This window comes from Neophocaena asiaeorientalis, unplaced genomic scaffold (assembly GCF_003031525.2).
Source record: "Neophocaena asiaeorientalis asiaeorientalis breed wild unplaced genomic scaffold, Neophocaena_asiaeorientalis_V1.1 scaffold96, whole genome shotgun sequence".
NCBI classification, from domain to species: Eukaryota; Metazoa; Chordata; class Mammalia; order Artiodactyla; family Phocoenidae; genus Neophocaena; species Neophocaena asiaeorientalis.
The window spans coordinates 4,900,540-4,916,499 of NW_020175831.1; the positions used below are offsets into that span (position 1 = coordinate 4,900,540).

The 15,960-nt window shown below is 40.8% G+C and overlaps 1 protein-coding gene across 1 annotated transcript in view; it reads left to right on the top strand.

Annotated features, from left to right (window-relative positions):
- Positions 1 to 488: 488 nt before the first annotated feature.
- The window catches only part of AGPS (alkylglycerone phosphate synthase), a 132,731-nt gene continuing 117,259 nt past the window's right edge, over positions 489 to 15,960 (top strand). The window contains exon 1 of the mRNA XM_024732873.1: positions 489 to 782. Within this exon, the coding sequence (XP_024588641.1) occupies positions 529 to 782 (254 nt within the window). The 5' untranslated portion in view covers positions 489 to 528. The remainder of the gene's footprint in view (positions 783 to 15,960) is intronic.

The following is a 15,960-nucleotide window of genomic DNA, read 5'->3' on the forward strand; positions in this document are numbered from 1 at the left end:
GGCGACGAGAAAATGATACCTATGTGCTCTAATGGTTATAGGCACGAATCAGTTTTGAGTTAGTGACTCCGCAGGAAGGGAGAGCAGAGGTGGAGCAGCAGGAAAGGATGGCATTGGTTCACTCGTCAGGTCCCCAGCACCGCCCATGTCTCCTGCTCCGAGGCGTTTGCTCCCGAAAGCTACTCCAGAGGCTCAGGCCACACTCGAGGAGGCCACCCAGGGCACTAGGACACCTCGGGGACGCTTGCGGTTTGACTCCCGGTCTAGCCCATCCCGGGCCGAACCAATCCCTTGACTGCTCGAACTCACCTGCTTGACAGGTGTCGGAGGTCTGGGGCGTGACCGCGGAGGCGGGCGGGTGCGGTGGGCGGGAGCTGAGACTATGAAGCTCCAGGCGCATGGCACCCGCCGCCCAGTCGCCGCGGTGGCTGCCGGGATGCGCCGCAACGAATGGTCGCGCCGGGCGCAGCTTTGAGTGACCTTTCACCCGCGCCCAGCGGTCCCGGGCGGCGGCACAAGGCGGAAGCCATGGCGGAGGCGGTGGCTGCGGCTGCGGCGGGCGGGACGGGCGCGGACGCGGGCTCCGGTTCTGCAGCGGACAGGGAGCGGGACCGCGCCGGGCGGAGGCTGCGGGTTCTTTCGGGCCATCTGCTGGGCCGGCCCCAGGAGGCTTTGAGTACCAATGAGTGCAAAGCGCGGAGAGCGGCGGCGGCGGCGGCCGCCACGGCGGCGCCCACTGCCACTCCCGCCGCGCAGGAGTCGGGCACCATCCCCAAGAAGCGGTGAGTAGCGGCTCTGTGGAGCGAGCTGGCGGTGAGGGACCAGTCCGGGCCTGTGCTGCGGGAGGGCACCGGCGAGATGGGAAGGGAGGTGACACGGGTGGGTGGAAGGCATTCAGGTTCCAGAAAGTGCGGACCATCTCGTTTTTAAGAGAGCGTGGATGAGACCCTGGACACTGTCAGGAAGGGGGACGGATGAAATGGTGGATTTTGGTCACTGAGAGTAGTAGACCTGAAGAACTCTTATTGGGGAAGGCTTTCAGGGGACCCTTTTTCTTGGATTCATAATGCGAGAAATTCATTCTCTGTATGGAATTAATACTTTGGAAGCCAAGGTCTTGGAATAAATAGAAGGGGTTTTATTGTGATCCTCTAAAGAAATTTAGGTTCGTACCAAATGATGGATCTCTTCTAATTCGCTCAAGCTTCGGTGCGGGGAGAAGTGGTTTCTGGAAGAAGGTGCTGCTGACTGGTTTCTGTGGGGTAGATTTCTGCTTGCTTAGGGACATGGTCTTTGACTTTGAGGGAGGAAATCGAGGGGTGGGTTAGAAGCAATAAACAGCAGACACTAGTTAGTGATTTAGGGTGTGGTGGTAGCTACTGAGCTCTGGTGTAACCAGAAGGTGAAAGATCCTTGTCTGTGGTTGAGGTTGTTTGTAAGACATTTTGACTACGACTTTTTGGCGAAATGTTAAGCTCTGATGGAAGCCACAAGGAAAAGCTATTTTTTGAGATGTGGTTTTGTCAGCATGGATAAACTTTTAAAGTGGAAAAAAAAGTTGCTAATGTTTAATGTGTACTTTCAATGTGCCAGAGATTGTGCTAAATCTGTGACTTCTTTTACTTCTCTCCAAACTATGAGATAGGTGCAGTTATCTCTCATTTTACAGATGAAGAAATAAACAAGATTTAGAAGCCTGCTGCAGGATTGGCAGGTACAGTGTGTGGCAGATTAGATTTCGAAAGTGCGTCAAGTTGACTTTAGGGCCAAATTCTTGAGCAGTACTGCTTCCAATGAATTCATTCATTAATTCAACATTCATGAGTCCTTCCTTCAATACATGCTCACGGTACTAAGAATAGAGAGATTTAAAAATGCAGTATTTACTCATAAGGAACTGATAGCCTAGTAAAGTAATGTTATAACACAGTGAGATAAGAAACTTAGCTGATAACCATAGCAAATAGTCACTTAACCCGGATTTGGATATTTATTTGTTAGGGCAAAGGCTTTCCAGAGTAAGGATTGCCTGAGTAAATCTTGAAGGTTGTATTGGAAGGAGCCTGCCAAAGGAGAAGAGCTTTTTTTTTTTTTGGCTGCATTGGGTCTTTGTTGCTGCGTGTGGGCTTTTCTCTAGTTGTGGCGAGGGGGCTACTCATCGTTGCGGTGTGCGGTCTTCTCATTGCGGTGGCTTCCCTTGTTGTGGAGCACGGGCTCAAGGCACGCGGGCTCAGTAGCTGTGGCGCATGGGCTTAGTTGCTCCGCGATATGTGGGATCTTCCTGTACCAGGGATTGAACCTGTGTCCCCTGCATTGGCAGGCGGATTCTTAACCACTGCACCACCAGGGAAGTCCAGAGAAAAGCATCCTTGGTGGAAAAACTGTGTTCACAGGTAAAGCAGTGAGAGGTTGAATTGCTAAGAGTTAAGTGTTGCAGAAGGAGGTGAGAATGACTTGGGATGAGGGTTGGAGATGTGGTCTTGTTTGCAGGATTTTATGTGGGGTAAAACATAATTACATTTACCTTTTAGAAAGGTCACATTGAGGATTGAGTTGAAGGTTTAAACAGCTGAACATACAGTTTCTGGAAACATAGATCTGAGTTTGAATTTCTCCTTCACAATTCCAGCTGCATGACTTTGGGCAAGTCACTTAACCTATCTCAGAGCTTTAGACCCCTCATCTTTGAAAAGGAGGACAATAATTCCTGCTTTGCATTGTTGCTGTGAGAATTGGAAAATATAAAGTGATCAAGCGCTTAGTGCAATGCCTGTTTCATAACCTCTCAACAAATGGGAGATGCAGTTTTGATTGAGTCCAGAGACAGGGAGACCATTTAGAAGACTATTATCCTAGTGAGAAATGCTGTGATTCTGAACTAGGGCATAATGTTTGAAAAAGTATTTGAAAAAGTATTAAGAGGTAAATTTTCCATAACTTGGTTACAGAGTGGTGGGGGAGGAAGGAATCAAGAATCACATCTTGGCCTCTGGCTTCATTTGAAGTTATATTAGCTGTGACTGGATTTAAAACTTTTAATTTTTCTAATGCCTTAATGTACATTTATGTCCATTCATTTGTGTGCATCTCTGTGATTGTACATTTATATGCAGGTTCACACTCTCAGAGCTAAGTAGGTAGGACAGGTGTTCCTTAAGGCTGGATTTAGAGGCCTTTGTCTGTAGCATTTGGAGAAAAATAGTAATGTTTGGAAGGCACATTGGGGTAATGGATGAGGCTTCTCATGGCTGAAAGTGACTGGTCTGGGAGGCCTTCTGTGGCTGTTCTGTGGACTGAAGTCCCAACTGTATGTAATCTATGCTATCAGTGGCTCTGGTCTTTCATTCAGGATTAGGTGTGGCTAGTGGTAAAATTTAATCCTGTACAACTCTTTTAAAGTTTGAATCAAAATATGAGGGAACACAAAAACTTGTATTCGATGGAACATCAGAAGCTTCTTCACAGAGTGATCTACTGCTTAGCTGGGGCTCAGTTTGCCAGCACCAGAGCTGAGCCTAAAGGGAAGGCAAGTGATGGAGCAGGAAGGAGCCAGTGTGTATATCTAGTAAAGTGTGAGTGTGACTATATGTCATTATTTTGGAAGCATTTGGTGATGTGTATTATTTGTATAATTCCTTCTCTTTTATTACCCTGGATGATGTCATTGGTTGTAATTCTTTTATCTCATGACTGATTATCATCATGGAATTGGAGGAGTAACTTCTTGAAACTCCACGCTTTTATTCCTCTTACAGAGTAGTCATGCATGTTAATTTACTCAACATTTATAGAGTAGTTGCTTTATGACATACTGTCTTAGGTTGTCAGGTATTGGAGGTAAAGAAATGATAATAGTCCTTGGCCTCAAAGAATTCAGTATAGAAAGGGAGATGCACATGCCAGTACATTTTTGAGTAGACTCAATGTAGATACAGGTATAGATGCAGCACAAAGGAAAGAAAGAGTGATATACTTTATCTAGGGGGTCAGGGAAAGCTTTCTGAAGATGGTTTAAAAATATGGATGATAGTGTGGTAGGTTGATTGGAAGGTGAGGGGAGTTTGTATTCCAGACAGAAGTTATAGCATATGGCAAAGCAGGGGGCCGTGAAGGTGCATCTTGTATTTGGGTAACTAAATAATTCAGTATTGGTAGAGGTGGGAGTAAAGTGAAAAGAGGAGGGCATAAGAAGGTCATGGAGGCCTTTGGCCTGTAGGTCATCAGTCCATTCATTCTTTCACTCGTTTATGTGTGAATGTTTGCTTACTATGCAACACATAACTGAACAAAAACTGCCGTTATTGGGCTTCCTTGGTGGCGCAGTGGTTGAGAGTCCACCTGCCGATGCAGGGGACACAGGTTCGTGCCCTGGTCCGGGAAGATCCCACATGCCGCGGAGCGGCTGGGCCCGTGAGCCATGGCCACTGAGCCTGCGCGTCCGGAGCCTGTACTCCGCAACGGGAGAGGCCACAACAGTGAGAGGCCCGTGTACCGCAAAAAAACAAAACAAACAACAAAAAAAAACCCCTGCCGTTATGGACTTACATTCTAATTGGAGTGGAGATAGTGAACAGACAAGTAACACAGTATGTCAGATGATGGTAAGTATGATGAATAAAAATGAAGCAGTGTAGGAGGATAGATGATGGAGAGCCCTTGAAGGAATTAAGCCAGGAAGGGACATGATCAGATTGGGTTTGGGTTTGAGAGCAGTCACTTTGGCTACAGTGTTCAGAATGGATTGGAGAAGGGTGAGGAAGGATATAGGAAGATCCGTTCGGGGAGGCTGTTGTAGCAGAACAGGTGAGAAATAATGAAGGTTTAAACCAAGATGATGGCAGTGAGAATAGAGAGGAAAGGATGGATTTGCATTTTGGAAGTTAGTGCGTTAGGTGATATTTAAAATCTGTTACACTTGTCACATGGTCTCCTATGAGTTAGTTCTAATTACTTCTGTCCAGGAACATATATTCTCATTATTTGAAGTTGCAGAGTAGAGTTTTGAGGATGATCGTTTACTTTTGGACCTCTGTTTTCCTTTAAGTGCATGTTACTCCATGAACAATTTCTTTTTGCTCTTGCTTCTGAATGGAGTTTTAGATTCCTAAAAATCATAATAAATGTCAACTAAATATGTGACATTTTTATGCCTTGGTTTTGGATTTTTTCGGTTTTTTTTTTTTTTTTTTTTTTTTTTTTGCGGTACGTGGGCCTCTCACTGTTGTGGCCTCTCCCGTCGTGGAGCACAGGCTCTAGACTTGCAGGCTCAGCGGCCAGGGCTCACGGGCCCAGCCGCTCCACGGCATGTGGGATCTTCCCAGACCGGGGCACGAACCCGCGTCCCCTGCATCGGCAGGCGGACTCTCAACCGCTGCGCCACCAGGGAAGCCCGGTTTTTTTTTTAAGTTGCTGTAATGTTATGAAAAAGAGAAGGAAAAAAGCCCTTGTTCACATCTGTCTCTCCATACTGATAACCACTTCTCCAGTTGTAATTTTGGCTCCAACCTCTTTGTGGTTTGCGTTAGTCAAAACTGTTCTATGGCAGTTTTTACAGAGGTTATAAACTCTTATGTTTCAGATCAAAAGAATATCTGATCAAGAAAGCTATTAATTACTTAATTTACTTGCCCATACTGCTACTTATACACACCATTCTTTAAAAAATAATGTATTATTTAACACCTACCAGAAACCTTGGTAGATATTTTCCAGAAGGAAAAACCTGAGTTAACCTCTTGTAAATGTTTCCCAGGAGGACATCTGAAGCCTTTAAGAGCTGATGCATTTCTGCAACAAGGTTATTTGCACAAGTGACCTGACGTACGATTTAACGTCATTTGGCAAAATTAGAGCTTATTTTAGTAGTTATGTTGAATGAAATACTTAGCCTGCATTGAGTTCCTAGCGAGGAATTCTAGTAATAGTAGCAACAGGAGTTTTAATTTGATTAAGTCCTAATATACCAGGTACTCTCCTGAGGCTTTATGTACATTATCTCATTTAATTTTCAGAGTAGCTCTGAAAAGGTGACACTGTATGTATGTTATGGGTGAGGAAGTAGAGGCTTAGAGTAGTTAACTTGTCTAAAGTCATGCAGTTACGAAATAAAAGAGACAGCATTTCAACTCTGATCTGTCTTCCTCTAGAGGCTGCATTTCTTCCCCTATGCAATATTACTGCACTTGATGTTGTTCTCTAGGGGAAATTACCTACTTGGTTGTCATCAAGCTGTTTTCTTTGTCATCCAAGTTGCAAATCTTTTGTTATTGGATAGATCATGATCATATACAGTGTCATAATTAAGAGAACATTAGTTTATATTGTACTTATTATATAAATTATAAAATATATGATCCTGTCAAAATGAAATTCATAATATATACAATGGAATATTACTCAGCCATAAAAAGAAACAAAATTGAGTTATTTGTAGTGAGGTGGATGGACCTAGAGTCTGTCATACAGAGTGAAGTAAGTCAGAAAGAGAAAAACAAATACTGTTTTTATATGGAATCTAAAAAAAAAAATGGTTCTAAAGAACCTAGGGGCAGGACAGGAATAAAGATGCAGACGTAGAGAATGGACTTGAGAACACAGGGTGGGGGAAGGGTAAGCTGGGACGAAGTGAGAGAGTGGCATGGTCATATATACACTACCAAATGTAAAATAGATAGCTAGTGGGGAGCAGCCGCATAGAACAGGGAGATCACCTCGGTGCTTTCTGTCCACCTAGAGGGGTGGGATAGGGAGGGTGGGAGGGAGACGCAAGAGGGAGGAGTTATGGGGATATATGTATATGTATGGCTGATTCACTTCGTTATAAAGCAGAAACTAACACAACATTGTAAAACAATTATACTCCAATAAAGGTGTCTAAAAAAAAAAAGAAAGTATAATGCATTGTTTAAAAAGATAGACCAACCTGTTTCCTTTTGTGAGTGAATTTTGCCATTTGACTTGTGAGAGAAAATGGTATCGAGAATAAAAGGGAAAGAGGAGGAGGAGGACTGTGGAAGACGCCAGATCAGAGGAGAAAGGAGGAGAGGAGAAGAAGTAATGGGGGATTTACTGCCTGGGTGTAAATTAACTATATTTGGACTGTAAATGAATAAGAAACCCTGAAGACTTAATCTCCATGGTTATTTGGTATCATACTTTTCTTAGATTGGAAGTATCATTTTGAGATGGACGACATCTTCTGTAAATAGACTTCATTATGTCAGGAAGTTTCTACTATAGAGCCATCTACCTTCTGGTCACTTAATAAAAATATCTACTAATAAATTAAGTGATCTCTTTTTAGGATGCAGAGAAATGGAGTGCTGTTCTAGTCAGATGAGATACTTTATGGAACCGTTTAAAAGCAAGTGCTGGGGCTTCCCTGGTCGTGCAGTGGTTAAGAATTCACCTGCCAATGCAGGGGACTCAGTTTCGATCCCTGGTCCAGGAAGATCCCACATGCCGTGGAGCAACTAAGCCCGTGTGCCACAGCTACTGAGCCTGTGCTCCAGAGCCTGTGTGCCACAACTACTGAAGCCTGCGCGCCTACAGCCTGTGCTCCGCAACAAGAGAAGCCACCACAGTGAGAAGCCTGCGCAGTGCAATGAAGAGTATCCCCTGCTCGCCACAACTAGAGAAAGCCTGCGTGCAGCAAGGAAGACCCAACACAGCCAAAAATAATAAATAAATAAATAAATAGCAAGTGCTAAGCAAGTATTACTTCTTTTGGTTTTATTTTCTTATTACTGAAATAAGATACTAATAATAAACTAATCTTCAACAGATTATGTTAATTTCAAATCCAAACCAAATTAAGGTATTCTAAGTAGGGTTTACTCTCTTTATTTGTTGGGCTTTACGGGTAATATTTAGTTATACCTCTGTCCCACATCTGAGTTCAGAATCAGTTGAGAAGTAAGACTCAGAATATAGACAGATGGAGTAAAAATGTCAGCTTTATTACCAGTAAAGCTGGTTGGAGTATATGGCTTGGATCTGGGCTACCTAATATTTACCCTGAATTAGCTATGCTCAGTCACAGGTAGTGCTGGACCACATATTTCCTCTGCAAGGGCAGAGTCGGCTCTGGGAAACCTCATACATGGCACTGAGAGACTAGAGTATAATCTCTCCATAGCCGATAGATTGGAGAGAGAGAAAAACAGCTGACCCCAGGTGCTTAGTGCCTCCTCTCAGAAGCCACTAACCAGGTAAGTCACTCTTCCCATGAGAAAGAGTGAATGTGTGAGGGCTGGGGAGAGGCCAGGACTGTTACCTTTCTGAAGTCCCTCCACATGGGAAACTGGAGGCTGGAGAATGGAGGTTTTGCTGGAATGTTTTTGGAGAAATTAAGGGAAAGGGCTGAAAACTTTTTGGTAAATAAACAGTCTTCCACCTATATCATTTGCATGTATTATCCACGTTGCCTACTGAATATATTATAGTTTCCTTGGTAGGGCAGTTAGTGTCCTCCAGGAGGATGTCTAAATCAGCCTTTCCAAGCTGTCTCTTATTTCCTTGATACCTACTGTGTACTCTAGCTACATACCAGAATTATTGCTGTTACCAGAACATGGTCTTCCCTTCCCCTTTTCTTTTTTTGATACGTTAGTGTGTCTCAAAGTATAGTACACATAGCAGTGATGGTCCTGAGATAATTTGGGGTGGTACAAACCTTATTTGGATAGTTATAAATGTTTGTATATATACTTATTTTTGTTAACCTTTATTGAACTTTTACAAATTTATTATAAAAGTAAATGCATAAATCTGAAGTTTACAGCTTACTTTTTTTAAAAATTTTGTTTTTGGCTGCATTGGGTCTTCGTTGCTGTGTGTGGGCTTTCCCTAGTTGTGGCGAGCGGGGTCTGCTCTTTGTTATGGTGCATGGGCTTTGCATTGCAGTGGCTTCTCTTGCCGCGGAGCATGGGCTCTAGGTGCGCGGGCTTCAGCAGTTGCAGCACACGGGCTTAGTAGTTGTGGCACGCAGGCCCTAGAGCATGCAGGCTTCAGTAGTTGTGGTGTGTGGGCTCAGTAGTTGTGGTACGCGGGCCCTAGGGTGCACAGGCTTCCGTAGTTGTGGCGTGCGGGCTCAGTAGTTGTGTCTTACAGGCTCTAGAGTGTAGGCTTAGTAGTTGTGGTGCACTGGCTTAGTTGCTCCGCGGCATGTGGAATCTTCTTGGACCAGGAATCGAACCTGTGTCTCCGGCGTTGGCAGGCAGATTCTTAACCACTGTGCCACCAGGGAAGTCCCTTTGCTTAGCTTTCTTAAAAGAAAAACATTAATGTCTGACTTTGATTCTCTTCTCTTAAGCATTCGTATATTTAATTCTAGGTCTTTCTGTAGTTAAAATATGCTTACTCATTAAGGAAGGCTGTTACCATTCTAGGTAACTGCAGTTACTTTTGACAAGGGAGTTTTGCCTCTTGAGTGAGATCATCTTAACACTCACTAAGAAAAATACTGTGTTGTAAATAATATTTGGCCTTCCCAGCATATCTCAAGTTACTGACCAGAGATTTGGGTCAGGATGCTGACGGGATTCTTGTCAGTAACTTTACTGGGACTCTCCAAACTCTATTTATAGTTGCCATGTCAGCCACCTCATAGCACCAAGTGGGGAGCGTTCATGTATTTCAGGCCCTTGTAATCAAGTAATACGAATTATTTAATTTTTATATTCACAGTTTGCAACCACAGATTATGTGGTTGGATTTTTCATTTCTTCTAAAGACGTTTGAACTTAATAGGAATCCAGCATCAGGGATATTAAAATGACACCCACTTGAATTCTATTCTGCTGTCAACTCATATTTTATAAATTACTGTCCACTAGAGCTTTCTGTGATGATGGAAATGTTCTGTGGTCTTCACTGTCCAATACAGTAGCCACTAAGCACATGTGGCCATTAAGCACTTGAAATTAAGGGGCCAATAAGCGGCTAGTGTGACTGAGGAGCTGAGATTTAAATTTTGTATACTTTTAATTAATTTAAATTTAAGTAGGCACATATGGCTAGTGACACTATGTTAGCACAGCTATAGTTTGAAACTTAACTCATTATCTATCTTTTCTTGTTCCCAAATGAAGTTACTGTTCTGAGTTTTCTTATTTCTCTAAATATTAGCACCAGTTCTATAGTCACATCCTTCAGCCCTTACTCTTGAACGTCTTTCCATTTTTTTTTTCTTTTTTCCAACTTTTAAAAATTGAAGGATAATTGACTTAACAATGCTATATTAGTTTCAGGTGTACAACGTAATTATTTGATATTTTTATGCATTACAAAATGATCACCACGTTAAGTCTACTTATCATCTGTTATCATACAAAATTATTACAATATTACTGACTTATAATCCTTAATTGTACATTACATCTCCATAACTTAATTTTTTTTAATAACTGGAAGTTTGTATTTCTTAATCTCCCTCACCTATTTCACTCATCCCCCGCAATCCCCTTCCCTCTGGCAACCACTATCAGTTTGTTCTCTGTATTAATGAGTCTCATTTTTTAAATTTTATGTTTGTCGTTTGTTTTGTTTTTTAGATTCTACATATAAGTGAAATCATGCGGTATTTGTCTTTCTCAGTCTGACTTATTTCACTTAGCATAATACTCTCTAGGTCCATCCATGTCGTCACAAATGGCAAGATTTCATTCTTTTTTATGGCAAGTAATATTCCGTTGTGTGTGTGCCATATATTTTCTTTATCTGTTCACCTATTGATAGACACTTAGGTTGCTTCCATATCTTGGCTTTTGTAAATAATGCTGCAATGAACATAGGAGTGCATATATCTTGGATCATATGGTGGTTCAATTTTTAGTTTTTTGAGGAACCTCCATACTGCTTTCCATAGTGCTGCCCAATTTACATTCCCACCAACAATGCACAAGGGTTCCCTTTTCTCTGCATCCTCAACAGTGCTTGTTCATTGTCCTTTTGATAATAACCATTCTGACAGTTGTGATGTGATAACTCATTGTAGTTTTGATTTGCATTTCCCTCATGATTTGTGATATTGAGCATCTTTTTATGTGTCTGTTGGACATCTGTATGTTTTCTTTGGAAAAACGTCTATTCAGGTTCTCTGCCAATTTTTAAATTGGGTTGTTTGGGGCTTTTTGATGTTGAATTGTGAATTCTTTGTGTAGTTTGGATGTTGACCCTTATTGGATATATTGTTTGCAGATATTTTCTCCCGTTCAGTAGGCAGTTGTTGATAGTTTCTTTCACTGTGCAAAAGCTTTTTAGTTTGATGTAGTCTCATTTGTTTGTTTTTGCTTGTTTCTCTTGCCTGAGGAGACATATCCAAAAAAGTATTAAAACTGTTGTCAAAGAGTGTACTGCCTGTTTTTTTTCTAGGAGTTTCATAGTTTGAGGTCTTAAATTTAAGTCTTTAACCCCTTTTGAATTTATTTTTGTATGTGGTGTGAGAATATAGTCCAGGCAGATTCTTTTGCAAGCTGCTATTCAGTTTTTCCAGCACTATTTATTGAAGGGACTGTTTTTTCTCGCCTCCTCTGTCATAGATTAATTGAACATAAAAGTGTGGGTTCATCTCTGGGCTCTCTGTTCTGTTCCATTGATCTATGTGTATGTTTTGGTACCAGTACCATACTGTTTTGATTACTGCAGTTTGAAATCAAGGAGTGTAATATCTCTGGCTGTGTTCTTTCTCAAGTAGAGAAAGGTGCTTTTGGCTATTTGGGGTCTTTTGTGTTTCCATACAAATTTTAGAATTATTTGTTTTAGTGTGAAAAATGCAATTGGTATTTTGATAGGATTGCATTGAATCTGTATATTGCATTGGGTAGTGTGATTGTTTTAACAGTATTACTTCTTTCAATCCATGAGCACAGTGTATCTTTCCATTTGTTTGAGTCATCTTCAGTTTCTTTCATCATTGTCTTATAGTTTTAAAATACAAGTCTATTACCTCTTTTGTTAGGTTTATTCCTAGGTATTTATTCTTTTTAAAAATTAATTTATATTTATTTATTTTTTTGGCTGTGTTGGGTGTTCGTTTGTGTGCAAGGGCTTTCTTTAGTTGTGGCAAGCGGGGGCCGCTCTTCATCGCGGAGCATGGGCCTCTCACTATCGCGGCCTCTCTTGTGGAGCACAGGCTCTAGATGCGCAGGCTCAGTTGTTGTGGCTCACGGGCCTAGTTGCTCTGCAGTATGTGGGACCTTACCAGACCAGGGCTCGAACCCGTGTCCCCTGCATTGGCAGGCAGGTTCTTAACCACTGCGCCACAAGGGAAGCCCTATTTATTCTTTTTAACGTAGTTTTAAATGGGTTTGTTTTCTTAATTTCTCTGATAGTTCGCTATTAGTGTATAGAAGTGCAACATATTTCTGTATATTAATTCTGTATCCTGCAACTTTTCTGAATTTATTGATGATTTCTAGTAGTTTTTTGGTGGCATCTGTAGGATTTTCTATATGTAGTGTCGTGTTATCTGTAAACAGTGACAGTTTTACTTCTTCCTTTCCAATTTGGATTCTTTTTCTTGCCTGATTGCTGTGGCTAATACTTCCAATACTGTGTTGAATAAAAGTGGTGAGAGTGGGCATCCTTGTCCTGTTCCTGATCTTAGAAGAACTCTTTCAGCTTTTCATTGTTGAGTATGATGTTGGCTGTGGGTTTGTCATTTGTGGCATTTATTATGTTGAGGTATGTTCCCTCTATACCCACTTTTTGAGAATTTTTCATCATAAATCGATGTTGAATTTTATCAGTAGCTTTTTGTGAATCTATTGAGATGATTGTATGATTTTTACTCTTCAGTTTGTTAGTGTGGTGTATGTGGAAAATCAACCATCCTTGCATCCCTGGGATAAATCCTTCTTGATCATGCTGTGTGATCCTTTTAATGTATTAATATATTTGGTTTGCTAATATTTTGTTGAGGATTTTTGCATCTATGTTCATCAGTGATATTGGCCTGTAATTTTTGTTTGTTTGTTTGTGGTGTCTTTGTCTGTTTTTGGTGTCAGGGTGATTTTGGCCTTGTAGAATGAGCTCAGAAGTGTTCCTTCCTCTTCAATTTTTTGGAATAGCTTCAGAAGGATAGGTATTACTATTCTTTAAATTTTGGGTAGAATTCACCTGTGAAGCTGTCTGGTCTTGGATTTTTGTTTGTTGGGAGATTTTGTTTTGTTTTGTTTTAGCTACTGGTTCAATTTCATTACTAGTAACCAGTCTGTTCATATTTTCTATTTCTTCCTTAGTCAGTCCTGGGAGATTGTGTTTCTAGAAGTTTATCTGTTTCTTCTAGGTTGGTCAATTTGTTGGTGTATAGTTGTTTGTAGTAAACTCTTTTTATCCTTTGTATTTCTATGGTATTGGTTGTAACCGCTTCTTTTTCATTTCTGATTTTATTTAATTGGGCCCTCTCTCTCTCTTTTTTTTTTCTTGAGTCTGGCTAAAGGTTTATCAATTATATCTTTTCAGAGAACTGGCTCTTAGTTTTATTGTTCTTTTCTATTGCTTTTTACTCTCTTTCATTTATTTCCACTCTGATCTTTATTATTTCTTTTGTTCTACTAACTTTGGGTTTTGTTCTTTTTCTGGCTCCTTTAGATGTAAGGTTAGATTGTTTATTTGAGATTTTTCCTGTTTCCTGAGGTAAGCATGTATTGCTATAAATTTCCCTCTTAGAAATGCTTTTGCTGCATTCCATAGATTTTGGATCATTGTGTTTCCATTTTCACTTATCTCCAGGTATATTTTGATTTTCTCTTTGAATTCTTCAGTGACTCATTGATTGTTTGGTAGCATGTTGCTTATACTCCACGTGTTTGTGTTTTTTGCAGTTACTTTCTTGTAGCTGCTTTCTAGTCTCATAACATTGTGGTTGGAAAAGATGCTTCATATGATTTCAATATTCTTAAATTTATTGAGACCTGTTTTGTGGCCTGGCATGTGATCTATCCTGGAAAATGTTCTGTGTGCACTTGAAAAGAATCTGTATTCTGCTGTTTTGGATGGAATGTTCTGTATAGGTATTAATTCAATCTGGTCTAATGTGTTGTTTAAGGCCAGTGTTTCCTTATTGATTGTCTGGATGATCTGTCCATTGATGTAAGTGAGGTGTTAAAGTCACCTACTGTTACTGTGTTGCTGTCAATTTTTCTTTTTATGTCTATTAATATTTGTTTTATGTATTTAGGTGCTCCTATGTTGGGTGTATATATATTTACAATTGTTATTTTTTTGGTTGGATCAATCCCTTTATCGTTATGTAATATCCTTCTTTCTCTCTTTTTGTTTTAAAGTCTATTTTGTCTGTTTTAAGTATTGCTACTCTGGCTTTCTTTTCATATTCATTTGCATGGAATGCCTTTTTCATACCCTCACTTTCAGTCTGTGTGTGTCTTTAGATCTGAAGTGAGCCTCTTGCAGGCAGCATATATATGGGTCTTGGCTTTTTTTCTACTCAGCCATTCTGTATCTTTTGAACGGAGTATTTAAAGTAATTATTGATAGGTATGTACTTATTGCCATTTTGTTCATTGTTTTGGGGGTGTTTTTGGTGGTTCTTTTTCTGTTTTTTTGTTTCTTCTTTTGCTCTTCTCCCTTGTGATCTGATGATTATCTTTAGTGTTATTTTGGATTCCTATCTCTTTTTTTTGTGTGTATCTATTAAAGAGTTTTGGTTTGTGGTAACCATGAGGTTTATATATAGCAATCACATATACTTGGTTATTTTAAGTTGTTGATCCCTGAAGTTCAAATGCATTTTAACAATCCTGCGTTTTTACACCCTCCCCCATGTTCACTATTTGTGACATCATATTTTACATTCTTTCGTGGATGCACGCTTATTGTGGATACAGATGATTTTTCCTACTTTTGTCTTTTAACCTTCCTACTAGCTTTATAAGCAGTTGATCCATTACCTTTACTGTATATTTTGCCTGTGCCAATGAGATTTTTCCTTTTGTTCTTTTCTTTTTAATAAATTTATTTATTTATTTTTGGCTGTGTTGGGTCTTCATTGCGTGCTGGCTTTCTCTAGTTGTGGAGAGTGGGGGCTACTCTTTCTTGTGGTGTGCAGGCTTCTCATTGCAGTGGCTTCTCTTGTCGCAGAGCATGGGCACTAGGTGTGCGGGCTTCAGTAGTTGCATCACATGGGCTCAGTAGTTGTGGCTTGCAGGCTCTAGTGCGCAGGCTTAGTAGTTGTGGCACACAGGCTTAGTTGCTCCGTGGCATGTGGGATCTTCTTGGGCCAGGGCTTGAACCTGTGTCCCCTGCATTGGCAGTTGGAATCTTAACCACTGCGCCACTAGGGAAGCCCCTCCTTTTGTACTTTTAGTATTTATTTTTCTTCTTTTTTTCCTTTTTTTTTTCTGGCTATGCTGCGTGGCATGTAGGATCTTAGTTCCCCAACTAGGGATTGAACCCATACCCCCTGCAGTGGAAGCACAGAGTCTTAACCACTGCACCACCAGGGACGTCCCAGTACTTTTCATATTTCTAGTTGTGGCCTTTCATTTTCTGCTTAGAGAAGTCCCTTTAACATTTCTTATAAAGGGGTTTCATGGTGCTGAACTCCTTTAGCTTTTGCTTGTTTGTGAAGTTTTTAGTCTCTCCTTCAAATCTGAATGAAATCCTTCCCAGGGAGGGTATTCTTGGTCTAGGTTTTTCCCTTTTATTTCTTTAAATATATCGTGCCACTTCCTTCTGGTCTGCAGAGTTTCTGCTGAAAAGTCAGCTGATAGCTTTATGGGAGTTCCCTTGTCAGTAATTTGTTGCTTTCCCCTAGCTGTTTTTAATATTCTCTCTTTATCTTTAATTTTTGCCATTTTAATTACAGTGTGTTTTGGTGTAGTCCTCTTTGGGTTGATCCTGTTTGGGACTATCTGTGCTTCCTGACCTGAATGTTTGTTTCCTTTCCCAGATTAGGGAAATTTTCAGCTATTATGTCTTCAACTATGTTCTCTGGCC